The 27,204-nt window shown below is 41.0% G+C and overlaps 1 protein-coding gene and 18 non-coding genes across 20 annotated transcripts in view; 18 read left to right on the forward strand and 1 right to left on the reverse strand.

The window, feature by feature from the left end:
• LOC101884655 (uncharacterized) overlaps positions 1-27,204 on the reverse strand; it is a 110,085-nt gene that overhangs the window by 35,822 nt on the left and 47,059 nt on the right. The window contains exons 1-5 of one of the 2 annotated variants that reach the window (XM_087250539.2): positions 26,212-27,204; positions 25,722-26,074; positions 25,138-25,643; positions 24,784-25,053; positions 22,349-22,411 (exon numbers count right to left, since the gene is read on the reverse strand). The exon at positions 26,212-27,204 is cut by the window's right edge and continues 2,724 nt beyond it. In XM_087250539.2, the coding sequence (XP_087106665.1) occupies positions 25,281-25,643; positions 25,722-26,074; positions 26,212-26,347 (852 nt within the window). In that variant the 5' untranslated portion in view covers positions 26,348-27,204 and the 3' untranslated portion in view covers positions 22,349-22,411; positions 24,784-25,053; positions 25,138-25,280. Of the gene's footprint in view, positions 1-11,916; positions 25,054-25,137; positions 25,644-25,721; positions 26,075-26,211 lie in introns of those variants that run through there. The other variant, XM_087250538.2, reaches the window with a different exon arrangement.
• Positions 4,923-5,029, forward strand: LOC137494529 (U6 spliceosomal RNA). The gene has a single exon (XR_015487807.1). It is a non-coding gene; the product is annotated as a U6 spliceosomal RNA (small nuclear RNA).
• LOC137494513 (U6 spliceosomal RNA) lies at positions 5,452-5,558 on the forward strand. The gene has a single exon (XR_015487435.1). It is a non-coding gene; the product is annotated as a U6 spliceosomal RNA (small nuclear RNA).
• On the forward strand, positions 5,982-6,088 carry LOC137495014 (U6 spliceosomal RNA). Its single transcript, XR_015485026.1, has one exon. It is a non-coding gene; the product is annotated as a U6 spliceosomal RNA (small nuclear RNA).
• Positions 6,512-6,618, forward strand: LOC137494512 (U6 spliceosomal RNA). Its single transcript, XR_015487446.1, has one exon. It is a non-coding gene; the product is annotated as a U6 spliceosomal RNA (small nuclear RNA).
• On the forward strand, positions 7,039-7,144 carry LOC137494528 (U6 spliceosomal RNA). Its single transcript, XR_015487819.1, has one exon. It is a non-coding gene; the product is annotated as a U6 spliceosomal RNA (small nuclear RNA).
• On the forward strand, positions 7,565-7,671 carry LOC137494687 (U6 spliceosomal RNA). Its single transcript, XR_015484706.1, has one exon. It is a non-coding gene; the product is annotated as a U6 spliceosomal RNA (small nuclear RNA).
• On the forward strand, positions 8,094-8,200 carry LOC137494515 (U6 spliceosomal RNA). The gene has a single exon (XR_015487457.1). It is a non-coding gene; the product is annotated as a U6 spliceosomal RNA (small nuclear RNA).
• Positions 8,621-8,727, forward strand: LOC137495044 (U6 spliceosomal RNA). Its single transcript, XR_015485135.1, has one exon. It is a non-coding gene; the product is annotated as a U6 spliceosomal RNA (small nuclear RNA).
• Positions 9,150-9,256, forward strand: LOC137495043 (U6 spliceosomal RNA). The gene has a single exon (XR_015485127.1). It is a non-coding gene; the product is annotated as a U6 spliceosomal RNA (small nuclear RNA).
• Positions 9,680-9,786, forward strand: LOC137494846 (U6 spliceosomal RNA). The gene has a single exon (XR_015484837.1). It is a non-coding gene; the product is annotated as a U6 spliceosomal RNA (small nuclear RNA).
• On the forward strand, positions 10,210-10,316 carry LOC137494875 (U6 spliceosomal RNA). Its single transcript, XR_015484857.1, has one exon. It is a non-coding gene; the product is annotated as a U6 spliceosomal RNA (small nuclear RNA).
• LOC137494686 (U6 spliceosomal RNA) lies at positions 10,737-10,843 on the forward strand. The gene has a single exon (XR_015484707.1). It is a non-coding gene; the product is annotated as a U6 spliceosomal RNA (small nuclear RNA).
• On the forward strand, positions 11,266-11,372 carry LOC137494685 (U6 spliceosomal RNA). The gene has a single exon (XR_015489267.1). It is a non-coding gene; the product is annotated as a U6 spliceosomal RNA (small nuclear RNA).
• On the forward strand, positions 11,793-11,898 carry LOC137495017 (U6 spliceosomal RNA). The gene has a single exon (XR_015485064.1). It is a non-coding gene; the product is annotated as a U6 spliceosomal RNA (small nuclear RNA).
• On the forward strand, positions 12,321-12,427 carry LOC137494527 (U6 spliceosomal RNA). The gene has a single exon (XR_015487831.1). It is a non-coding gene; the product is annotated as a U6 spliceosomal RNA (small nuclear RNA).
• LOC137495003 (U6 spliceosomal RNA) lies at positions 12,846-12,952 on the forward strand. Its single transcript, XR_015485067.1, has one exon. It is a non-coding gene; the product is annotated as a U6 spliceosomal RNA (small nuclear RNA).
• LOC137494934 (U6 spliceosomal RNA) lies at positions 13,368-13,474 on the forward strand. The gene has a single exon (XR_015485007.1). It is a non-coding gene; the product is annotated as a U6 spliceosomal RNA (small nuclear RNA).
• On the forward strand, positions 13,890-13,996 carry LOC137495077 (U6 spliceosomal RNA). The gene has a single exon (XR_015485173.1). It is a non-coding gene; the product is annotated as a U6 spliceosomal RNA (small nuclear RNA).

The following is a 27,204-nucleotide window of genomic DNA, read 5'->3' on the forward strand; positions in this document are numbered from 1 at the left end:
GGGAACGGAGTAAGGCCACCGCGTAAGTGGATACACCTGCGGTGCGCACCTGCCTCGGATCCCACGGAAGGAGCTCTGGACCATAAAAGGAGGAACTATGGCAGAGGAAGCCGAGAGAGGACCGGGCCTGGACATATTTTACTTTTGCTTTCAGTTTGACGGCAGTCTTCGTGAGGAGCTGCCGTCCGTCCGTTTTGGTTTAGACATGGAGACTGCCGTCCCTGTAATTAATAAATATTTTAAAACTGCGTTGGTTCTCCGCCTCCTTCTTTCTGGCGGCCAAAGGGCCATGAACTTCATTACAGTGGTGCCGAAGCCCGGGAGAAGGAGGGACGCGTTGTCCAGATGCCCTTGCCGCTGAGAGAGGGGCGAGTGTTTGGGAGTTAACCCGAGTGGGGGAGAAACCTGTTCGTCTGCCCAGAGTGCCGGGGCGGCCTGAGGCTGGCGTGGAAAGGATCTGCCTGCTGCCGTCTCCCAGCATGGGGAGGAGCAGGAGACGCGGGGCTCACCACCGAAGGGGAAAGTGCTGAAGGGAGCCATCCAACAGAACCCGGGGGAGTCGCCGCGATCCACCATGATGCCAGAGCCTGCATCCATCCACCGAAGCGGAGCAGGAGACCAGAGATGCCGCCAGCCAGCCAGGAGAACCGCCGCCGGACGCCAGAAGACGGACGGGTGGATAGATTCCTCCACAGGGCTCCCAGCACGTCGTCGCATCTCTCAGCTAGTGGAGGACCGAGTGGCAGCGTGTCTGGAGAACCGAACCCCAATTTTTTTTTTTTTTTTCCTCTCTCCCCTTTCCTGGTCTACTCTGTCTTTCCTTTTTTTTTCATCTCCTGTTCTCTTGGCCCGTCTCATATAGGTCTCGCGGGGGCTGTGGCGCCAACCTCCCCATTGTCTCTGTGAGAAGCTGCCGTCCCTGTTATTAATAAATATTTTTAAACTACGTCGGTTCTCCACTTCCTTCTTCCCGGCGGCCAAAGGGCCGCCAACTTTATTACAGAGACTTATAGTGAAGTCCAGTGTTGTAATGAGAAACTAAATCATTTGGTGATGAAAGGTTAGTAATTTCAGGAAGAGAGTTAATAAGCAAAAAAAGGATTCTAAATTAATATGTTTTATGTTACGGAAAGAAATAGTACGGAGAGGTTTGGTGGAAGAAAGAGAGAGTGCAAAATTAAATGAGAGAAGAAAATGATCCGTTATAGGGAGTTCCTCAGCAGAGAGGTCAATGGGTGAGACACCAGAGCAGCAGATGAGGTTGAGGGTGTGTCCTTTAGAGTGTGTGGGAACATTGACATGCTGTTGAAGTCCAAAGCTCTCAAGACAGGATATAAAATCTCTTGTAAGGGAGTTATTAAAATTATCCACATGAATATTAAAATCTCCTAAAACTATAATATTAGGTGAGAGGGTGGTAATATGTGTTAAAAAGCAGCAAAGTCATTTAGAAATTCATTATTTAGTTTGGGTGGACGATAAATTATGGCAACATATGTAGGTGTGGATCCAGAAAGTTTTGAAATCATAAATTCGAATGAAGGAATAATGTGAAAATGTTTTTAAAGGAAAATGGGAAAGATTTTCAAGAATGTGTTCTCAAAAATTTCTACATTTGTTTCAGAAACAAAGTGCATAAAAGACCAGTTTCAGAACAATTTTGGAAAAAAAATATTTGTGGAAATAGACGAAGAGGGAATCTGGAAGAATTTAAAATGGAAATATTTAGACGCAAAAATTGAAACGTTGGAATATTTTATCAGACATAATGTTATTTTCACTGAAACAAAACTGGCACAAATTGGAAGCAGTGAGAATGCATTATGCAAAATATGTGGACTGGAAAATGAAGGTATTATGCATTTGTTTTTAAAATGTGTTGAATTAAATACATTTATGGCAAAGTTAAAAGAAAGTATTAAACAAATGATGCCAAGTAAAACAGAGCAGATTGAGGAGGAGACAGAATGGTATAAAATATTTTTATTTGGTTTTCAATTAGGGATGCACCGATATGGATTTTTTGGTCGATACCGATAACCGATAATTCTTCAGACTTGGAGGCCGATAGCCGATATGTATAGGCCGATAATTATATTGTTATATTTTTATACAGCAAACTTCATAAAAGATTGAACTGCTCTTATGAACTGAATAGTCTATACTTAAAGCAAAAAAGCTATGATTTCGAAATTGCAAGGTGATTATAGACCTATATTCACCATTTCACATAAATCTGCATGCAAAACATTATTTCCTTTTTATATAGCAAATGAACATGCACATTGATTGTTGCATAAAAATAATAGTTTAAATAACAAAATTATATTTATTTAACAAGCAAGTTAAATATACTTAAATATATAAATATACAAATCCATTTTAAATGAATTGAGTAACATATAATAATAAGTATTATTTTTTAATAAATGTATTACATTATATTCAAATATAATTCTATGTTTATTTGCAACATAACTAAATATAGCTTTTTTGAATTGCATGTCAGTTAGATAAAATGTTTTTATAATCAGGACTTATATTTTACACCTTTTAAGAAATAAAATATTTTAATAGTTCAATAATAAACATACTGAAATATTGACTTTTAAATGTTTTAGAATTTTGTCAATTATATTGACCGTAATGTTCAGGTAACTTATTTATTAATATTAAATAACACATAATAAAATATTTAAACAACTGATTAAACTAAATATAGTACCTAAAATATTAGGTTGTAGGATATAAGAAATATTATATTAAAATACTTTCAAATTTAAATTTCAGGCATTGATATTTAAATAGGTTTGTCATTTTTTTAAAGTTTAATAAATTATTTAAAAATTCAATTAAATATATTTTAAAATATTTCATTTACATCAATGTTTACAGTTATATTTACATATACACATATTATTTTTAAGTGTTACTGCATTTACATTGAATATTTACCTAAATTTAATTTACAATATAATTTTATACCATTTTATTTTTACTGTTAGCTAAACTACAGTTTATAACTTGTTTCTGAATAATATACAGAACCCTAATATTACCATCCTTTAAATTACACAATGATAACATTAAAGCAACCACATGAATATGTGTACGCAGTGTATTTTTGGAAGTTTTATTTTATCCTTCAACTCTTGTTTGCAATAAATGAATAGAAAAAAACGATGAAAAGTGTAATATAAATATTGTGTAAAGTTATTCGAGTCACAACAGATAACCCACTCTTGGGACACTGTAGCTACTGAACAAATATCTTTTAAAAAAAAGCTGAAATGTACATAGAGATTAGAAATAAATGTTTATTTACACAAAATATATAACCATTTATACTTTTAACATATTAGGGCAGTACAATATAGCGTAAAATTATTTTATTATCACGACAGTTTATGCAATATTAAAAAAAAAAAAATCACAAACGTATGATAAATTATTATTTTTTAAACTACCTTCCCAGTAGTTGGTCGGCTATTTGCTAGAGCAGCTCAAAGCTTAACCCAGAGCTGTAAATAAACACTAATAGCAGAAGTTAACAAGAAAAAGGAAAATGACAACAGCCAATCAGAGTCAGAATGTCTTGCTTATTTGTTTAAAAAAAATGATGTTTGCACCTTCACAGTGTTTTTAGACTTAGACTTAATTTTTAGAATTAGTTATTTGCATCTAAACAATATCTTTTAACTGTTTAATATTATTAAGTAAAAGATTTAATAACACAGATAAAAAATGCATTTTTGTAGGGAAATGTTATCTTAGAAATAATAGCATTTTCTATGCTATCATAAATGTTATTTTAGAAATAATAGCATTTTCTATGCTATCATAAAGCCCTACAACTTGTACATGTATATTTCTATTTGTTTTATACAAAATAAACATTTATCTTGCTTAGTTGTTTTAAAGACTAAATGTTTGCACCTTGACAGTGTTTTTAGACTTATAACTTTTAGAATTAGAGTTAATTGCATCTGAACAATATCTTTAAACCACTTAATATTATTAAGTAAATGATTTAATAACACAGAAAAAATGCATTTTTCTAGGGAAATGTTATTTTAGAAATAATCGCGTTTTTCTATGCTATTATAAAGCCCTAAAACATATACATGTATATATCTATTTTTTGTCAAACAAAATAAACATTTACAACGAAGCTTGTCGTCTTTATAGTCTATTTTGTCTCCTTTTTTAACTTCCTCTATCTACTGCACCGCTTTATAAATCGCGCTTCCTGGAGGTCCCGCCCAGCGGCCAATCGGAGCGCACGTTCAGTGGAACTTTCTCAAAGAGCCAACGGCACGCTACATGACATGACCAAATTCGGAAGCACGCTTTGTGGAACTTTGCGTCGACCAATCCCGAGCCAGACGTCGGGCCAATCAGGAAGAAGGGAAAGTGGAACTGTGGAACGGGAAGGGAACCGAAGATTCTCCCGCAAGAGGCGCAAGGATGACACGCAAATCCGTGAAGCGCTCCATATTGCTGTTTTAGTGCGTGGGTAAAAGTACAGAAATGAAAAAAGACAAAAGGCCTTTCACGATTCCAAATGGTGCATGAGGATGGGTTTAGCAAATCGTGGGAGGTGCTGCTGGGTCAACTGGAAAGTCTACATGCATGGTGAAAACGAATGTGGGATGCTTTGATCGTTTGTTTTGTTGTGTTAATGCACATCCATAGCCCTTGCTTTAGTGGGACTTTGCCATAGGCTATCCTGACACTCTAATTTCCCCCTGTCCATAAACTTGGTGACCTACTGCATCAATCAGTGTGCCTAGCACTGACAGGGCCAAAGCTCTGTAGTGCACGGCATACAAGTGGGAACATGGCTCTCCAGGTCCCACCACCTTGGAGGAACATTGCTGGGACTCGAGGCGTACATATGCCCTGAGCCTGTCTACTTGTCTGTGCTCGCTACGGTGGCACATATACTAAAATTGGATCGATACAGAGAAGATTAGCATGGCCCCTGCGAAAGGATGACACGCAAATCTGTGAAGCGTTCCATATTGCTGTTTCAATGCGTGGGTAAAAGTACAGAAATGAAAAAAGACAAAAGGCTTTTCACGATTCCAAATGGTGCATGAGGATGGGTTTAGCAAATCGTGGGAGGTGCTACTGGGTCAACTGGAAAGTCTACATGCATGGTGAAAACGAATGTGGGATGCTTTGATCGTTTGTTTTGTTGTGCAACCAATGCACTTCCAAAGCCTTTGCTTTAGTGGGACTTTGCCATAGGCTAACCTGACACTCTAATTTCCCCAGTCTTTAAACTTGGTGACCTACTGCATCAATCAGTGTGCCTAGCACTGACAGGACCAAAGCTCTGTAGTGCACGGCATACAAGTGGGAACATGGCTCTCCAGGTCCCACCACCTTGGAGGAACATTGCTGGGACTCGAGGCGTACATATGCCCTGAGCCTAACCGCTGATCTGTGCTCGCTACGGTGGCACATATACTAAAATTGGATCGATACAGAGAAGATTAGCATGGCCCCTGCGAAAGGATGACACGCAAATCCGTGAAGCGCTCCATATTTCTTTTTTAGTGCGTGGGTAAAAGTACAGAAATGAAAAAAGACAAAAGGCTTTTCACGTTTCCAAATGGTGCATGAGGATGGGTTTAGCAAATTGTGGGAGGTGCTGCTGGGTCAACTGGAAAGTCTACATGCATGGTGAAAACGAACGTGGGATGCTTTGATCGTTTGTTTTGTTGTGCAACCAATGCACTTCCAAAGCCTTTGCTTTAGTGGGACTTTGCCATAGGCTAATCTGACACTCTAATTTCCCCCTGTCCATAAACTTGGTGACCTACTGCATCAATCAGTGTGCCTAGCACTGACAGGGCCAAAGCTCTGTAGTGCACGGCATACAAGTGGGAACATGGCTCTCCAGGTCCCACCACCTTGGAGGAACATTGCTGGGACTCGAGGCGTACATATGCCCTGAGCCTGACCACTAGTCTGTGCTTGCTACGGTGGCACATACACTAAAATTGGATCGATACAGAGAAGATTAGCATGGCCCCTGTGAAAGGATGACACGCAAATCCGTGAAGCGCTCCATATTGCTGTTTTAGTGCGTGGGTAAAAGTACAGAAATGAAAAAAGACAAAAGGCTTTTCACGATTCCAAATGGTGCATGAGGATGGGTTTAGCAAATCGTGGGAGGTGCTGCTGGGTCAACTGGAAAGTCTACATGCATGGTGAAAACGAATGTGGGATGCTTTGATCGTTTGTTTTGTTGTGCAACCAATGCACTTCCAAAGCCCTTGCTTTAGTGGGACTTTGCCATAGGCTAACCTGACACTCTAATTTCCCCCTGTCCATAAACTTGGTGACCTACTGCATCAATCAGTGTGCCTAGCACTGACAGGACCAAAGCTCTGTAGTGCACGGCATACAAGTGGGAACATGGCTCTCCAGGTCCCACCACCTTGGAGGAACATTGCTGGGACTCGAGGCGTACATATGCCCTGAGCCTAACCGCTGATCTGTGCTCGCTACGGTGGCACATATACTAAAATTGGATCGATACAGAGAAGATTAGCATGGCCCCTGCGAAAGGATGACACGCAAATCCGTGAAGCGCTCCATATTTCTTTTTTAGTGCGTGGGTAAAAGTACAGAAATGAAAAAAGACAAAAGGCTTTTCACGTTTCCAAATGGTGCATGAGGATGGGTTTAGCAAATTGTGGGAGGTGCTGCTGGGTCAACTGGAAAGTCTACATGCATGGTGAAAACGAACGTGGGATGCTTTGATCGTTTGTTTTGTTGTGCTAATGCACTTCCAAAGCCCTTGCTTTAGTGGGACTTTGCCATAGGCTATCCTGACACTCTAATTTCCCCCTGTCCATTAACTTGGTGACCTACTGCATCAATCAGTGTGCCTAGCACTGACAGGGCCAAAGCTCTGTAGTGCACGGCATACAAGTGGGAACATGGCTCTCCAGGTCCCACCACCTTGGAGGAACATTGCTGGGACTCGAGGCGTACATATGCCCTGAGCCTGTCCACTCGTCTGTGCTCGCTATGTGGCACATATACTAAAATTGGATCGATACAGAGAAGATTAGCATGGCCCCTGCGAAAGGATGACACGCAAATCCGTGAAGCGCTCCATATTGCTGTTTTAGTGCGTGGGTAAAAGTACAGAAATGAAAAAAGACAAAAGGCTTTTCACGATTCCAAATGGTGCATGAGGATGGGTTTAGCAAATCGTGGGAGGTGCTGCTGGGTCAACTGGAAAGTCTACATGCATGGTGAAAACGAATGTGGGATGCTTTGATCGTTTGTTTTATTGTGCTAATGCACTTCCAAAGCCCTTGCTTTAGTGGGACTTTGCCATAGGCTATCCTGACACTCTAATTTCCCCCTGTCCATAAACTTGGTGACCTACTGCATCAATCAGTGTGCCTAGCACTGACAGGGCCAAAGCTCTGTAGTGCACGGCATACAAGTGGGAACATGGCTCTTCGGGTCCCACCACCTTGAAGGAACATTGCTGGGACTCGAGGCGTACATATGCCCTGAGCCTGACCACTGGTCTGTGCTCGCTACGGTGGCACATATACTAAAATTGGATCGATACAGAGAAGATTAGCATGGCCCCTGCGAAAGGATGACACGCAAATCCGTGAAGCGCTCCATATTGCTGTTTTAGTGCGTGGGTAAAAGTACAGAAATGAAAAAAGACAAAAGGCTTTTCACGATTCCAAATGGTGCATGAGGATGGGTTTAGCAAATCGTGGGAGGTGCTACTGGGTCAACTGGAAAGTCTACATGCATGGTGAAAACGAATGTGGGATGCTTTGATCGTTTGTTTTGTTGTGCAACCAATGCACTTCCAAAGCCTTTGCTTTAGTGGGACTTTGCCATAGGCTAACCTGACACTCTAATTTCCCCAGTCTTTAAACTTGGTGACCTACTGCATCAATCAGTGTGCCTAGCACTGACAGGACCAAAGCTCTGTAGTGCACGGCATACAAGTGGGAACATGGCTCTCCAGGTCCCACCACCTTGGAGGAACATTGCTGGGACTCGAGGCGTACATATGCCCTGAGCCTAACCACTGATCTGTGCTCGCTACGGTGGCACATATACTAAAATTGGATCGATACAGAGAAGATTAGCATGGCCCCTGCGAAAGGATGACACGCAAATCCGTGAAGCGCTCCATATTTCTTTTTTAGTGCGTGGGTAAAAGTACAGAAATGAAAAAAGACAAAAGGCTTTTCACGATTCCAAATGGTGCATGAGGATGGGTTTAGCAAATTGTGGGAGGTGCTGCTGGGTCAACTGGAAAGTCTACATGCATGGTGAAAATGAACGTGGGATGCTTTGATCGTTTGTTTTGTTGTGCTAATGCACTTCCAAAGCCCTTGCTTTAGTGGGACTTTGCCATAGGCTATCCTGACACTCTAATTTCCCCCTGTCCATTAACTTGGTGACCTACTGCATCAATCAGTGTGCCTAGCACTGACAGGGCCAAAGCTCTGTAGTGCACGGCATACAAGTGGGAACATGGCTCTCCAGGTCCCACCACCTTGGAGGAACATTGCTGGGACTCGAGGCGTACATATGCCCTGAGCCTGTCCATTCATCTGTGCTCGCTACAGTGGCACATATACTAAAATTGGATCGATATAGAGAAGATTAGCATGGCCCCTGTGAAAGGATGACACGCAAATCCGTGAAGCGCTCCATATTGCTGTTTTAGTGCGTGGGTAAAAGTACAGAAATGAAAAAAGACAAAAGGCTTTTCACGATTCCAAATGGTGCATGAGGATGGGTTTAGCAAATCGTTGGAGGTGCTGCTGGGTCAACTGGAAAGTCTACATGCATGGTGAAAACGAATGTGGGATGCTTTGATCGTTTGTTTTGTTGTGCAACCAATGCACTTCCAAAGCCTTTGCTTTAGTGGGACTTTGCCATAGGCTAACCTGACACTCTAATTTCCCCAGTCTTTAAACTTGGTGACCTACTGCATCAATCAGTGTGCCTAGCACTGACAGGACCAAAGCTCTGTAGTGCACGGCATACAAGTGGGAACATGGCTCTCCAGGTCCCACCACCTTGGAGGAACATTGCTGGGACTCGAGGCGTACATATGCCCTGAGCCTAACCGCTGATCTGTGCTCGCTACGGTGGCACATATACTAAAATTGCATCGATACAGAAAAGATTAGCATGGCCCCTGCGAAAGGATGACACGCAAATCCGTGAAGCGCTCCATATTGCTGTTTTAGTGCGTGGGTAAAAGTACAGAAATGAAAAAAGACAAAAGGCTTTTCACGATTCCAAATGGTGCATGAGAATGGGTTTAGCAAATCGTGGGAGGTGCTGCTGGGTCAACTGGAAAGTCTACATGCATGGTGAAAACGAATGTGGGATGCTTTGATCGTTTGTTTTGTTGTGCAACCAATGCACTTCCAAAGCCCTTGCTTTAGTGGGACTTTGCCATAGGCTATCCTGACACTCTAATTTCCCCCTGTCCATTAACTTGGTGACCTACTGCATCAATCAGTGTGCCTAGCACTGACAGGGCCAAAGCTCTGTAGTGCACGGCATACAAGTGGGAACATGGCTCTCCAGGTCCCACCACCTTGGAGGAACATTGCTGGGACTCGAGGCGTACATATGCCCTGAGCCTCTCCACTCGTCTGTGCTTGCTACGGTGGCACATATACTAAAATTGGATCGATACAGAGAAGATTAGCATGGCCCCTGCGAAAGGATGACACGCAAATCCGTGAAGCGCTCCATATTGCTGTTTTAGTGCGTGGGTAAAAGTACAGAAATGAAAAAAGACAAAAGGCTTTTCACGATTCCAAATGGTGCATGAGGATGGGTTTAGCAAATCGTGGGAGGTGCTGCTGGGTCAACTGGAAAGTCTACATGCATGGTGAAAACGAATGTGGGATGCTTTGATCGTTTGTTTTGTTGTGCAACCAATGCACTTCCAAAGCCCTTGCTTTAGTGGGACTTTGCCATAGGCTATCCTGACACTCTAATTTCCCCCTGTCCATAAACTTGGTGACCTACTGCATCAATCAGTGTGCCTAGCACTGACAGGGCCAAAGCTCTGTAGTGCACGGCATACAAGTGGGAACATGGCTCTCCAGGTCCCACCACCTTGGAGGAACATTGCTGGGACTCGAGGAGTACATATGCCCTGAGCCTGACTGCTGATCTGTGCTCGCTACGATGGCACATATACTAAAATTGGATCGATACAGAGAAGATTAGCATGGCCCCTGCGAAAGGATGACACGCAAATCCGTGAAGCGCTCCATATTGCTGTTTTAGTGCGTGGGTAAAAGTACAGAAATGAAAAAAGACAAAAGACTTTTCACGATTCCAAATGGTGCATGACGATGGGTTTAGCAAATCGTGGGAGGTGCTGCTGGGTCAACTGGAAAGTTTACATGCATGGTGAAAACGAACGTGGGATGCTTTGATCGTTTGTTTTGTTGTGCTAATGCACTTCCAAAGCCCTTGCTTTAGTGGGACTTTGCCATAGGCTATCCTGACACTCTAATTTCCCCCTGTCCATAAACTTGGTGACCTACTGCATCAATCAGTGTGCCTAGCACTGACAGGGCCAAAGCTCTGTAGTGCACGGCATACAAGTGGGAACATGGCTCTTCGGGTCCCACCACCTTGAAGGAACATTGCTGGGACTCGAGGCGTACATATGCCCTGAGCCTGACCACTGGTCTGTGCTCGCTACGGTGGCACATATACTAAAATTGGATCGATACAGAGAAGATTAGCATGGCCCCTGCGAAAGGATGACACGCAAATCCGTGAAGCGCTCCATATTGCTGTTTTAGTGCGTGGGTAAAAGTACAGAAATGAAAAAAGACAAAAGGCTTTTCACGATTCCAAATGGTGCATGAGGATGGGTTTAGCAAATCGTGGGAGGTGCTGCTGGGTCAACTGGAAAGTCTACATGCATGGTGAAAACGAATGTGGGATGCTTTGATCGTTTGTTTTGTTGTGCAACCAATGCACTTCCAAAGCCTTTGCTTTAGTGGGACTTTGCCATAGGCTAACCTGACACTCTAATTTCCCCAGTCTTTAAACTTGGTGACCTACTGCATCAATCAGTGTGCCTAGCACTGACAGGGCCAAAGCTCTGTAGTGCACGGCATACAAGTGGGAACATGGCTCTCCAGGTCCCACCACCTTGGAGGAACATTGCTGGGACTCGAGGCGTACATATGCCCTGAGCCTGACTGCTGATCTGTGCTCGCTACGGTGGCACATATACTAAAATTGGATCGATACAGAGAAGATTAGCATGGCCCCTGCGAAAGGATGACACGCAAATCCGTGAAGCGCTCCATATTGCTGTTTTAGTGCGTGGGTAAAAGTACAGAAATGAAAAAAGACAAAAGACTTTTCACGATTCCAAATGGTGCATGAGGATGGGTTTAGCAAATCGTGGGAGGTGCTTCTGGGTCAACTGGAAAGTTTACATGCATGGTGAAAATGAACGTGGGATGCTTTGATCGTTTGTTTTGTTGTGCTAATGCACTTCCAAAGCCCTTGCTTTAGTGGGACTTTGCCATAGGCTATCCTGACACTCTAATTTCCCCCTGTCCATAAACTTGGTGACCTACTGCATCAATCAGTGTGCCTAGCACTGACAGGGCCAAAGCTCTGTAGTGCACGGCATACAAGTGGGAACATGGCTCTTCGGGTCCCACCACCTTGAAGGAACATTGCTGGGACTCGAGGCGTACATATGCCCTGAGCCTGACCACTGGTCTGTGTCGCTACGGTGGCACATATACTAAAATTGGATCGATACAGAGAAGATTAGCATGGTCCCTGCGAAAGGATGACATGCAAATCCGTGAAGCGCTCCATATTGCTGTTTTAGTGCGTGGGTAAAAGTACAGAAATGAAAAAAGACAAAAGGCTTTTCACGATTCCAAATGGTGCATGAGGATGGGTTTAGCAAATCGTGGGAGGTGCTGCTGGGTCAACTGGAAAGTCTACATGCATGGTGAAAACGAATGTGGGATGCTTTGATCGTTTGTTTTGTTGTGCAACCAATGCACTTCCAAAGCCTTTGCTTTAGTGGGACTTTGCCATAGGCTAACCTGACACTCTAATTTCCCCAGTCTTTAAACTTGGTGACCTACTGCATCAATCAGTGTGCCTAGCACTGACAGGATCAAAGCTCTGTAGTGCACGGCATACAAGTGGGAACATGGCTCTCCAGGTCCCACCACCTTGGAGGAACATTGCTGGGACTCGAGGCGTACATATGCCCTGAGCCTGTCAACTTGTCTGTGTTCGCCTAGGTGGCACATATACTAAAATTGGATCGATACAGAGAAGATTAGCATGGCCCCTGCGAAAGGATGACACGCAAATCCGTGAAGCGCTCCATATTTCTTTTTTAGTGCGTGGGTAAAAGTACAGAAATGAAAAAAGACAAAAGGCTTTTCACGTTTCCAAATGGTGCATGAGGATGGGTTTAGCAAATTGTGGGAGGTGCTGCTGGGTCAACTGGAAAGTCTACATGCATGGTGAAAACGAATGTGGGATGCTTTGATCATTTGTTTTGTTGTGTTAATGCACTTCCAAAGCCCTTGCTTTAGTGGGACTTTGCCATAGGCTATCCTGACACTAATTTCCCCCTGTCCATAAACTTGGTGACCTACTGCATCAATCAGTGTGCCTAGCACTGACAGGGCCAAAGCTCTGTAGTGCACGGCATACAAGTGGGAACATGGCTCTCCAGGTCCCACCACCTTGGAGGAACATTGCTGGGACTCGAGGCGTACATATGCCCTGAGCCTCTCCACTCGTCTGTGCTTGCTACGGTGGCATATATACTAAAATTGGATCGATACAGAGAAGATTAGCATGGCCCCTGCGAAAGGATGACACGCAAATCCGTGAAGCGCTCCATGTTGCTGTTTTAGTGCGTGGGTAAAAGTACAGAAATGACAAAAGGCTTTTCACGATTCCAAATGGTGCATGAGGATGGGTTTAGCAAATCGTGGGAGGTGCTACTGGGTCAACTGGAAAGTCTACATGCATGGTGAAAACGAATGTGGGATGCTTTGATCGTTTGTTTTGTTGTGCAACCAATGCACTTCCAAAGCCTTTGCTTTAGTGGGACTTTGCCATAGGCTAACCTGACACTCTAATTTCCATAGTCTTTAAACTTGGTGACCTACTGCATCAATCAGTGTGCCTAGCACTGACAGGACCAAAGCTCTGTAGTGCACGGCATACAAGTGGGAACATGGCTCTCCATGTCCCACCACCTTGGAGGAACATTGCTGGGACTCGAGGCGTACATATGCCCTGAGCCTGACTGCTGATCTGTGCTCGCTACGGTGGCACATATACTAAAATTGTATCGATACAGAGAAGATTAGCATGGCCCCTGCGAAAGGATGACACGCAAATCCGTGAAGCGCTCCATGTTGCTGTTTTAGTGCGTGGGTAAAAGTACAGAAATGACAAAAGGCTTTTCACGATTCCAAATGGTGCATGAGGATGGGTTTAGCAAATCGTGGGAGGTGCTACTGGGTCAACTGGAAAGTCTACATGCATGGTGAAAACGAATGTGGGATGCTTTGATCGTTTGTTTTGTTGTGCAACCAATGCACTTCCAAAGCCTTTGCTTTAGTGGGACTTTGCCATAGGCTAACCTGACACTCTAATTTCCATAGTCTTTAAACTTGGTGACCTACTTCATCAATCAGTGTGCCTAGCACTGACAGGGCCAAAGCTCTGTAGTGCACGGCATACAAGTGGGAACATGGCTCTCCAGGTCCCACCACCCTGGAGGAACATTGCTGGGACTCGAGGCGTACATATGCCCTGAGCCTGTCAACTTGTCTGTGTTCGCCTAGGTGGCACATATACTAAAATTGGATCGATACAGAGAACATTAGCATGGCCCCGGCGAAAGGATGACACGCAAATCCGTGAAGCGCTCCATATTGCTGTTTTAGTGCGTGGGTAAAAGTACAGAAATGAAAAAAGACAAAAGGCTTTTCACGATTCCAAATGGTGCATGAGGATGGGTTTAGCAAATCGTGGGAGGTGCTACTTGGTCAACTGGAAAGTCTACATGCATGGTGAAAACGAATGTGGGATGCTTTGATCGTTTGTTTTGTTGTGCAAGCAATGCACTTCCAAAGCCTTTGCTTTAGTGGGACTTTGCCATAGGCTATCCTGACACTCTAATTTCCCCCTGTCCATAAACTTGGTGACCTACTGCATCAATCAGTGTGCCTAGTACTGACATGGCCAAAGCTCTGTAGAGCATGGGATACAAAAGGGAACATGGCTCTAGGATAGAAAGGAGGAAAGACAAAAGGTTTTTTACGATTCCAAATGGTGCATGAGCAGGGTTTTAGCTGTTGGGATAGTTTACAGTTTAACCCAAAGAATGACCAGTCTGATAGATGAAGAAGAGCTGGAGTCAGAGATTCAAATAAATAAATAAATCAAGTTTACCTAAGATAGTTTGCAGTTTCATCATCAGAAGCCAGCTTCAACACTCGCAATAAGTTCCTAGGCTGCTCTGCTTACAATCACCAATCAATAACAATTATACTCTGACATAATGTCATTTCCAACTGAACACTGTGATTATCAGTTGTCATGGAACAGGCAGATAGCAGCTCATAGCTGATATCTAATGAGAGAGAAAGAGAGTTTTGAGCAATCCAGAACTGTTAATGTATGTTTACTCAATTTAAACATACATTAAACATAACATTAACTTCAATAACATAATTTTATTGTAATCTTTTACTCAAGCCCGTCCTAAAACATATAAAACAGAGTTGACATGCTTTTTCAAAGTAATGCTGTTACAGTCAACAACAGTTTTAGATCTTTCAGGAGTTAACTGCATCCATCAAAGTATTATTTGAACCCCCATTTATGTTACTTATATATTACTAAAAATATTTAAATCCAACCATAAAGCTGCTTGTTTGCACAGACTTACATGGCACAGTTTTTATTCAGACATGTCTCTGTTACTTTTACAGCCAAAAGTCAAAAGTCATGGTGAGGGCTAAACCAAGATAACAGTGCAGTCACACAGAATCTCATCTTCTAAGACAAAACATAAGCTATTCTTTATTCCCATAATGTTACTGTCAGTTTCTGTGCTTGTGCTTTTTGCTACTAGAGACTCAATATTTAGATTTTAGCTTTTCATTGACAATTAATTGCCAAAGGCATTTTTTTTTCTAAAATCGGTTCTAAAATCATTTTAAACCTGAGAGCTTAGCTGAGCCATTTACTGCATTCTGCTCTCATCTGTTTTTTTTTATATCAGAGTTTAACACCAAAAGCAACAAGAAATTGAGAATGAAATCTTACTAACAGCGCTTAGCTTTTGCTTGATTAATCTGCAAACCATCCCAAGATGTGGAAACTGTCCAGATCAGTCCAATCCAGTTAGGGTCATATTTTTTTTCGGGATTGCTCCTGGTGCATCATTGATCAATCAACCTCGCCCTAATATTTCTAGGTTTCTTATCTGACTTTTGTGGCCACTACTATCTAATGGATACCGATTAAGATGTTATTTAAGAATTTATTTATTTATTTAACTATTTCTTTCCCTAATAATCTGACCTACTCTATTCTTAGGATTCGGGCCCTTTTGTCTGTGAAACAGCAAGATAGCAGTGGTGGAACTAATTACAATCTCGGGTTAATTTAGTCCACTACTAAATAAAAACCAGTCCAAGTTTTATCCCCGAGAATGTCCTAAAAGCCTTTTACACACCCGTCACTGAGTACTTAACTCTGGGTGGAGGAGGTACACCCCTCAACTACTGTTATACTTATTACTATCGTTATAGGTGTACCGCAAAATGCACCAGCTCGCAAGGGGATTCCACACAAATCTACCACAAAATTTTGCCTTTCATTCACGCCTGAATGAGAACCCAACAGCGTTCCGTTACTACCCACTACTCCACAGACCATCCCTAGTCTATAATATTTTAAATCTTTCTACATTTCTTTTTGTTGATTGATCAATGGTGTCACCAGTAAACAAGTGCCACGCGTCCTCCACCAAAACTGTAGGGATAGTATACAGTTTAACCCAAAGAATGACCAGTCAGGTATATAAAAAAGAGCCAGAGTCAGAGATTTAAATAAATAAATCAAGTTTACAGAAGATAGTTTGCAGTTTCATCAGCTGAAACCAGCTTCAACTCTCGCAATGAGTTCCTAGGCCGCTTTGCTTACAATAACCAATCAATAACAATTATACTCTCACATAACATCATAAACTGCGTCATACATATAGGTGTTCTAGCCTGATTGGTTAAAACACAGATAGACTAGGAGAATTTCCACGTGGGGTTTGTGCGTATATTCTGAACAATATCTTAAAGGTGCAGTAAGTGATCTGCCAAAATGCTAAACGCTTAGCATATTATCTTTGGACGGCGGCGAGGGACTGTGATTTAAAGCCACACCCACTGAAATCGCGAACGCGCGCACCGCTTCACAACAGCAGACAGACAACCCCACTAGTTCATGTCATTTGCCAGTTAGTTAGTGCCAGCGCCATGCAGGAATTACATTTATTACTTAACCACACTTACATGCTATTTCAGAGTGAATATTCAGAGTAGCGATAAACAGTATAGGAAGGCTGTCATTGTTCAAAAATGACCAAACGTAAATATAAAAGCAACTTCAGCTCAATAAAGCAGGTTAGGCTGAAAAGCGCTATTTGCTGATGTTTTGTTGTTAAACTAAATATAAATATTTCTATAAATCATTATCAATGCTGTAAAATGACCTTATGAAACTGAAAATAATCACATCAATATTTCACCGCGAGATTTCAGTGGCTGAACAACACGTCTGTGCATATAAGTCATTCATAACACAACACAATCTAACATCAGCTTAGCCTGACTAAAATAGTTTTAAAACAGAACATTACCTCTCTAATAGTAATACTTCCGCCATGGTGTTGTCCTTCCTTCAGCGTGCTAAAGCAACACCAATATTGATTCAGGTTTTTAAAAGTTTTAATTCAGCATTTGATTTCTCCCGGTCCGTCTCGGGACCGCGCGCGGTCACTTATACAGACGGGCACACGCTAATGGCGGACAACAGATGCACAGAAGTCCGAATCTACATTTGCTGACAGACAGCCTGACCTGCTTATCGGAATTATGGGAGATGACAGTCCGACTCTATTTAATTGGATGAACATTTTTTAGTTTTATGCTTTACCCAGAATATAAAAATACATATAAACACATTTAGATCATTTACTGTAATCATTACTATTGGACAGTGAAGAGACTTTTAACCAGAACAAAAATTAGTGATTGTCTTCAGAAATTCAGTTTCTGAAGATAATCACCTACTGCACGTTTAAGCATAAACGTCAGACATCCCTTACACTGATTAAAGCTGACTCCAGACCTGTGAAACGGATCAACAATCAAATAGAACACACACACTTAAAGTATAATCTGTTACTTATTCAAGGCTGAGTGTACTCTCAGCCATCTTTATGAAAACTGGTTAAAAATTGGTATAGTCTACATTCAGGCAGTTATATTCTTATCATAGTCATAGTCTATCTTGAATAAAAAGTAGAATTACTTTAAAAGAATTAACCGTAAAAACAGCTAAATCACTTTAGACATTTTAGATTAGTATTAACTCCTAGAAATAACAATAGAAACAGTTGATTCCAGTCCTCAGCCCTCAGTTCCACTTAAGGTCTCTGTGACCTCTGACCTAGTTTGGTGGCTTCTGATAATAGTTATAAAGAGACAGGCAAATGCACTGAACATTCTTATATTAAGCAATATGTTAACTTATTCATTAATTAAAATAATTTCACAGTTAAATACTCATTCAAATGATGAAATAATTATATTTAATAAAAAAAATCATGAGAAACAAGATGATGAGAAAAGGATAAACGTTGGTCCATGATAAGACGGATTGGAAAGCAGAAATCCGAATCCTTCAGCAGGAGAACATGTGTTTCAGGATTGGAGGTTCAGTGGTAGAATTCTCCCCTGCCAGGCGGGAAACCCAGGTCCGATTCCCAGCCAATGCAGTTGCTCGTTTGTGTTGCTACTCTTCCAGCTGCAAGTAACAGCCTTGTGGCAGCCACACAACACAAAGGCAAGAAACAACATTGGTCAGTATTGGTGGTTCAGTGGTAGAATTCTTGCCTGCCATGCAGGAGACCCGGGTCTGATTCCCGACCAATGCAATTCTTGTTTTGTGTTGCTACTCTTCCAGCTGGAAGGCTAACAGCCTTGCAGCAATCACACCCCACTAGGGCAGTAGCATAACCATATCAACATTGGTGGTTTTGGTAGAAATCTTGCCTGCCATGTGGGAGACCTGGGTTCGATTCCCTGCTAATGCAATTGCTGTTTTGTTTGGCTCCTCTTCCAGCTCTGGTTGACGGCCTTTAAGCACTCACACAACACAAAAGCAAGGAAGAACATGGGTCAGCATTAGTGGTTCAGTGGTAGAATTCTTGCCTGCCTTACGGGCGACCCGAAGCCGATTTCTGTCCAATGCAATTCCTCTAGGGCAGCACCATAAGCATATGAGCATTGGTGGTTCAGTGGTAGAATTCTACCCTGCCATGCCGGAGACCCGTGTCCGATTCTCGCTTGCCACGCGTTAGACCTAGAGTCGCTTCCTGGCTAATACAAGTTAAGTTTTGTGTGGCTCCTTTTTCAGCTCTGGTTTATGGCCTTTTAGCACTCACACAACACAAAGGCAAAAAATAATAGCAGTCAGCATTGGTGGCTCAGTGGAAGAATTCTTGCCTGCCATGCGGGAGACCCAGGTCCGATTCCCGGCTAATGCAATTCCTGTTTTGTGTTGCTACTCTTCCAGCTCTGGGTAACAGCCTTGCAGCAATCACACCCCACTAGGGGAGCAGTATAAGCGTATCAGTATTGGTGGTTCAGTGGTAGAATGCTCACCTGCTACGCGGGAGAACTTGAGTCGCTTCCTGGCTAATACAAGTGCAGTTTTGTGTAACATATTGTAACCTGCATTCTGGAGATAAACATTCCATTTAACATTCCAGAAAACAATCTGGGTGAATCGCCAGGACAATAAAATCACTTGGCGACGAAAAGTCTGGCTTAGTAATCCGTGGTGACATGTTAACAAGTCTGGGAGACTTCACAGAACCACTCTCTGCCTGCTTCAAAAGAACATGACAGATAAGATAAGAAAGAAAATGAACTCATCAAATCCAGAACCAGCACAAAACCAATGTGTTATGTTTGTAAACTTTGTATCTCATTTCTGACTTTTCTTACCTGTGTAACATCTCTTATAACCTGTATGCATGTTCCATTTAGGCCTTTGTAAAGCATAAATATTGTAAGGATATGAAAAATTATGTTGATGTACTTTCAACCCCCCCATGTTTGGTACCGATGGGTTTCTGCTGACATTTTACAACACATGATGCATAGTGCAAGACCATAACTCGCATGGCTTTATTCTTTAAAGCCCTGTATTAGATGCCTGTCCGCATGCTTTAGGCGGACACTCAAATTTGCATACGAGCAGCCCCTAGACAAAGGAAGGTTCGCGCGCAAACTTTCCCCTGAAATCATTGGTCAGAATGCTGTACGGGTTGTCACGTGACCCGCAGGTATAAGCACACTTCCCCCCAAACATCTGGGCAGAAAGAGAACGTCCCAAAAAGGAACATCATTGATGGTGGTCCCTTTTAAGCCGCATGGACTTTTTCCCGCCACGCTTTCTTTATTTTCCGGCAAAGTAAATTCAGTTTAAAGTTTGCGATCGTGTTCGTCCGAACTGCATTACAAACTCCACGCATCAAAGGACATCAAGAGTAGTTTTCATCACGACGGAAGAGAGACGCAAAAGAGAGACCTCCAGACATGAGAGACCAGGTGATTTTAGTCATGCGATTAAGCTGTGCCCCTTTTATCAAAAAGGTGTGTTTTTTATAACCTTGGTGGTCCTTAATGGTGCGTGTGGAACTGAAAGTTTTGTCACTTTTTACCTGAAATCTATAATTCCTAGCTTTACTATGTCTCTTTGCTGTTACACGTTCTATAGACCCGATATCTCCACGTGGTTTACCTTTGTTTTGTGTTTAATGTATGTTTGTGCGTTTGTTTGTTCGTTACGTCTGACTAGTCAATAAATTCCATTATAATCAAATGAATTGTATTGTTTGCCTCACGAGAAAATGTCACTGAAATACAGATTCCCCTGCCTAGCTATTATAAGTTGTTTAAAACTTTTGAATGATTAATCTACTTCACAAGAAGTAGCAATTAAATTCCCTTTTTCTAAATGAATAGATCATTACTGTGTCCGCTCGGAAGAGCGGCGGCTCTGCTTGTGTTCGTTTGGTCAAATTAACAATAAATTGATCCGGAATATTAATGATTAATAATAATTCGTTATTGTTGATAATTAATATTCATAATCTGGGAATCCGCTCGGTCGCGCGAGCATGATCATTTACAATCATATGTTTGTTTGACCAAATTGACTGAAGCTTAAGCCGTAATATTAAGAATAAACCGTTATTGTTGATTATTAATATTCATAAAATGAGCTAATTTCATGTTACACTTATTAAAGTGTGAAAAAGGACATTCTGTGTCTGTGAAGTTAATGAGGGAGAGTTTAACTTGCTGTTAAAGTATACACAGGACGTATTTGGAGAACAGTATACACACATTTCTGACCTGATACTGTACAGTTCTTCAGCAGAAATGTAGAGAACAAGTTTCACTGCTCAACTACAATGCTGAAACTGTAGTGTTAATATGAGCAGTGTTGGGAAGGTTACTTTGGAAATGTAATAGATTACAGATTACAAATTACCCTATTTAAAATGTAATAAGTTACTGTAATTTTTGATTACTTTATAAAAGTAAAGTAACTAATTACATTTGATTACTTTTTGATTACTTTTAATTTTCTAGTAAACATTTTCAACTAAATAATTTTCAAGCTTTTATACAGAGCAGGAGTGAGCTTACATTAGCTCTGTTTACTGTTCAAATCTCAAAAGCTTTCATCACTTAAATAAAATGTATTTAATTAATTTAAATTTAAAGTAGAGCCACCACAAAACCAGACTTTATCACAGAAACATGTTTACTGTTGTTACAAAATCAAAATTTTAGTTAGTTGTGCAGGTGATTTATGTGGCATTTGCAATAAAAAAAATACATCTAATTTTTGCAATTTTCATTTTTATATTGAAGCCACTTAAATTCAATTCAATCGCATCTTAGAGATCAATAAAACTGCCAATGAGACATATGAGGCAGAACTGTTCATTTCAATTATTTACTGTAACTAATATGCTGTACCAAACAGGAAAACATTATAGTACATAACAGCAAAAACAAAAAAAATCCAATTAAACCAGGTGTTACACATTTAAAACACTATTGATCCGCGATCTGTAATATAGCTTGAGTAGACACTACTGTACTACTTCACTAATAAAATAGCTTCGCTACTGTGAAAAGCTATTTGATTTTTTAGCGACGCTACCGCCACTCTACTGAGAAATGTATTTAAGCTAGCTACACTGTAAATGTTATAACATCACTTTGGCCAGAGTCTGCTGGTGCCCTGAAATTCACAAATCGATAACTTTGTGAGTCATAACATATAATTGGGAATGAAAGGGTCTGTGCACTTACGATAACGACAAAAAACATTTTTGCTTTTATTAAACAAAGAAAGGCTAGCTTACATACCTGCAGATGCTTCCTCAAGCTTTTCAATGGCAAAGAGGATTAGACGTGGTGCGCCCATGACCATTAATTTGATTTAAAAGTAGGAGGGCCAATAAATATAAAATTTCTTATGAGCAATTTTTTGAAGATTTTTTAAAGGGGACACAAATAATACAGCCGAATTGTACTTATAAAGATATGTCCCCACAGTTAAAAATGGTTTTATTGTTCATATTACAGCATGGAGACTACATTATGGTTATTGTCAAAGTATTTCTCAGGTTCAATGACAGCAAATTTTTCATCAAAACTATTTATTGCATTGTTTGTTGTGTTGTTTACAGTCAACAGACTGACTCCTGAAGCCGCATAAATGCAGAAAGACATTTTCCATACTCATAATAACTAACTGGTTTACATTACACTTGTTAAATTGACAGATCATATTGTAAATCGGTGAGCCTGTGAGGTTCATCTACTAAACAGCCACAACTTAGAAAACATAAAAAAAAATTGTTCACCTCTAAAAGAATTGTCATTATCCCTTCAATAAAGCACAACACCCTTACCTGACACTGTACATCTGACTGACCCTGCTCTGCCTGTTCCTCAATCAGTTCTTTCTCCTCTGCCTGTGATTGATAATGTGACATTAGTATTTTCATAAGCACTCATTCTGAAAGCCAAATTGCTTAATATGTGAACTTTTTGTACTTGGAGTTTTGCTGCACTGAAAAATTATCTTATGTCCATTTTCCTTTTCTCTGTCATTTTATCATTGAGGTAAAGTTGGTTTTATATTTGCACATTCAGTCTCTCATAATATAACCTCAGAAGAGTATTCATTGGAAATTCTAAATGGTAAAATTATATTAGTAGCCAACAACCATCAAAGTACAGCATTGTTTACAGTTAGTGTTAATATTATATTGGTTTACCTAAAGGTTCTATAAAGACGTTGCAACTGATACAAAATACAGCAGTCAGAGTTTTATTGAAATTGAAGACACAAGAACATATCACAGCAGCATTAACAGAATAAATTTTAGGATTCTTTTATTAGTTTATAAGGCACTACACAACATGACACCTTTCATACTTTTCTGACTGCTTATCAAAATATAATCCAAACCGTTTGCTACGCTCTTCTAGCACTCGACTTTTAGAATTTCACTTTGTAAATCTGATGCGATCTGGCGGCACTTCTTTTACTCACTATGCTGCAAAATCTTGGAATTGTCTCCCAAATTAAGTAAAGAATCCCCCAGAATTTATTTTTAAAAAGCTTGTTAAGACGCACCTTTTTAAAATTGCGTATGAATATAAGTTTGTGAAGTTTATGCAATTTATCTATATCGTGTAGGTTTATGTACATATGCATGTACGGTGTGTGTGCATGTATGTAAAGAATATTGTGTGTGATTGTGTAGATGTATGCATATATGCGAGTACATGTATGCTTTTATCTGAGTATATATTTTGCTTTAATTGTCTAATATACATTTTTTTGTATTGGTTTATTTTACAATGCCTGTTTGTTGTTTGTGAAGTGCCTTGAGTTCTATGTATGTAGGAAAAGTGCTATACAAATAAAATGTATTATTATTATTATTATTAATGTTATTTTAAAGACAAACTTGCATGAGATTTCAGTTCAATTATTCAAAGGACCATGGTAAACAATGTATGGAGCTGTCACTGAATGAATGTGCGAATATAAAACCAACTTTACCTTAATCATTTTATCTAGTCCATGACACTGCAATGCAAGTTTATTCTGTAGCACATTTTATATACAATGCTGATTCAAAGTGTTTTACATAAAGAATGAAAAACTATCATAAAAATCATCACAACAATAAAAACAAGGACATTTTATATTTTAAATTAATTTAGTCACCTAAGAACAACTGAAATTGATTATACAAAAAATAAAGTGGGGCTAGTTTGGACGTAACACAGTGCTCATTTAGCAAATCCACAGATAAACAATATGCTAATTGTGGCCGTTAATGTAAAGTTAACATTATGCCAAGTCGTCACAAATGAAACAATGCACTTTGGCGTGCTAATACAGCAGATTCATGGACATCGGTAATCTGCATTTTTGCCGCAAGTCGTCACAAATGAAACAATGCACTTTGGCCTATTATTTTGCAGTGCGCCACTAACGTATGCAACAAGCTAAACAAGCATACGTTAACTACATGAGTCATTTTAACCGCTAATACAGCAGATTCATGGACATCGGTAATCTGCATTTTTGCCGCAACTAATTTATAAATGATTCTGCATTAACTTTGAAGAGAATCGATTTATTTAATGTGATTAATACACCATACTTACTCAAATTCAACATTTACCCGTAGCCACACACCTAACTTCTGTCTGTCTGTCTGTGACTGTGTGTGACAGGAAGCGTGTACGTGAGGAGTAGGTGGATCAAACCACTTTGAGAAAGCGGGGGTGAACTCTTTCTAAATGCATTTTAAATAATAAATGCGGGTTTTTTTCTACTTAGACAATTATTTTAGGTATACACACATATATTCTTCAAAATAGAGAGTGCATTTATATATATATACATTTATATATTTTATTTGGTGAGGAGGACAATGAACTTGTTCCCCCCGGTATTTACGCCCGTGGTTGCGCCGCAAATCAAAAGAATCAGCGCTTGAATAAATGGCCTTAGCAGAAGCCATCGTGCATATCAAAAACAGGCAAAGCAATAGATTAATATTATTCAACATATCACAGAGATTTAAAGAAAATATATTAGATGTAACCCCATTTGTAATTTTTTACATTTTCAAAAGTAACTAATTTAATTACATATTTTTCTTAGTAACTGTAACTAATTACTGTTACTTTTATTTTGTAATTAAATTACGTAACGGCGTTACATGTAACTAGTTACTCCCCAACACTGGACGGGGCACACCATGGTAGGGGCCGGTGCAATGTGGCAGACTGTGGTGGGGGTTGGCGCGATGGGGCATACCGTCGTGGGGGCCAGTGGAAAGGAGCACACCGTGGTGGCATCCGGCAGGAAGGAGCAAACTGTGGTGGTTGCAGAAGCAGAAGAAGAGGTGCCTGTCCTTCTTTATTTGGAGGAAAGACAAACTGGTGTTTGGGGCCTGATGTTGATGGTGCCTCGTCCAATTTTTCCCTCGGCAAAGGAAGCTGCGTATCTGCCACAGCAATTGGATCAAGTGGAGTCAGTCCCTGAGTGAGTACACTCATTTCCTGATCCTTTTGCCTCCGTTGAAACCTGATAATAAATTATATGTATTATTCATATATATTAATTTAGAAGTATTCAGGTAATTTAAAGAAAATAATGTGCTTTGCTTACCACTGAATGAGCGTCTTCTGGTTTAGCTCAAAAAGCTGGATCACTGTTTCATCCATCAGCCTGCGACTGCCAAGCACCAGATCCCGGATGTGGTGGTAATCGGTCAGTATTTTAGACCACCTGTGCATGCGAACACCAGCCTTCTAGGAAGTGGACTTGTGTACGACACACAGCTTTGTACAAATGGCCTCAACCAAGCGGCTGGTGCTAGGCCACTGTGCTGGACCCCCAGGATGTCCAATCAGACAGCGCTTGACGCTCTCCACACCTGGAGTGACTCCGGAGCGCTTCGGTGCCTTAAAGCGCCCATGTGTCAGCTGAGGCTGATGTCGAGGCTGGTAGTTGATGCGCTGTTTATCAACATCCAGGAGAGCTGTCCACAGCTGGATGGCCTCTGTCACCTGCAGGTCAGTGAGGTAAGGAGCCTCACGAAGACCTACCAAATAAGCAGCCAGATCCTGTACCTTGTCCCACCCAGCAATGCCATCAGGTCCAATGACTACTCCCTGGTAAATACAGAATAAATTTAGTATATGTGGAATAAAAAAAAGACTAAATCAAATAAAGTTCTTAATATATCTTACCTGAGCCTCAACAGAGAGACTGTCTCCAGACTTGGATGGCTGTGACGGCACTGAGGGGGCTGGGCTAGGAAGCTGTCCTTCTCCACCAGCTGATGTGGACAGCTCAGCCAGTAATGCTGGGGACTGAGGCAGAGGCGAAGATAAGGGGCTGTTTCTGAGATCACGGCAGGGGTCATCCTCATACAGCACTGGAACTGTGATGTCCTCCATGATCTCCTCCTCAAACCCGTCATCTTGTAGATCCTCGTCATGTACTTCCTCCACCAGCCTGTCTTCCTCCTCTGGGTTCTGGAGCACCGGAGTCAGGGTTTTGCCGGTCTGGCTGTAAAGGTGCTCCATTCCCAGCAATTCACCTTAAAAAAATAAAACAATAAAAAAACATATATTAAATAAAACTAATGATAAAATAAACATTTAGATTACCATTTTGTGTAGTACATTAAAAGCTTAATGAATAACTTCCATAACAACTAATTAATGGATTTCTTGCCTGTATATGCTCCAGGAGGGTGATAGCAGTTATCCCAGGGCTTGCGTCCTGAGACATATCTTTTGGTGGACAATGAGCATTGTGTTTTTCCTCTCTCTCTCCCTGCAGGTAACTGTGTCCACCTGGTAGCAATCATTGGATCTTTCTAGAGAGGAGAGAGAGTATTTAACCTGAGCTGCACTTCAAACCAGTGTTGGTGGTGTCAAGTGCAGTGGCGGAGCTTTTCTCCAAATTCAGACCTGACTCATGAGGTGAACGGATCAATTCTTTTTCCGGCTCTAAATGCATATGATTGGTTTCTGCCTTTCCGCGATGAACGACACGAAATGTGATGAAGACTTGAAATAACGATACCACCTGCACAAATGTACGCACGCGCAAATTAACAAATCACTCCCTGAGAGGACTTGTAGTTCCCAAATCATATTGAAGATTCGTTTAAAATGAACGAAATGTTCATGATCGACCCATTACTAAACCTGGTTAGATACCTGCTCCAGTCGGGGATTGAACCTTGTGATCTACCCAAAGTGTTATTTATGGACATAGTTCTTGAACCAGTACTGTTTTATATGCATTGAGTAGTTTCTGGTGGGCAAAAAATACAAAATATAACCTTAATTTCGCTTCTTTCTTTCTCAATTTCTCAAATTTTTCTTCCCCTTCCAAAACAGACTATTGTTCCCCAGCTTTAGCGGAGTCGGTAGAGGGTCCAGGGTTCAAGTCTGTGTTCGGGCATGAGAGACTCTTTGTGGAGCCACAGCTTTTGCCGTTGAGCTATCGCTTGCTGAAAGTTTCATCTGAATGAACAACACATGTACTAGGCATGAGGACATGGGAGAACAGGCAGTCTTGTAGTCATGCCTGCGTGGTTAAGGCGATCGACTAGAAATCGGTTGGGGTATTCTCCCGCAGGTTCAAGTCCTGCTAACTATACCCACATCCTGTTCCTTTTTAAAATTGCAGCAGTCATCAATGTTTGCATTTCCATTG

Source organism: Danio rerio, chromosome 4 (genome assembly GCF_052040795.2).
Source record: "Danio rerio strain M-AB ecotype USA chromosome 4, GRCz13ab, whole genome shotgun sequence".
Lineage (NCBI taxonomy): Eukaryota > Metazoa > Chordata > Actinopteri > Cypriniformes > Danionidae > Danio > Danio rerio.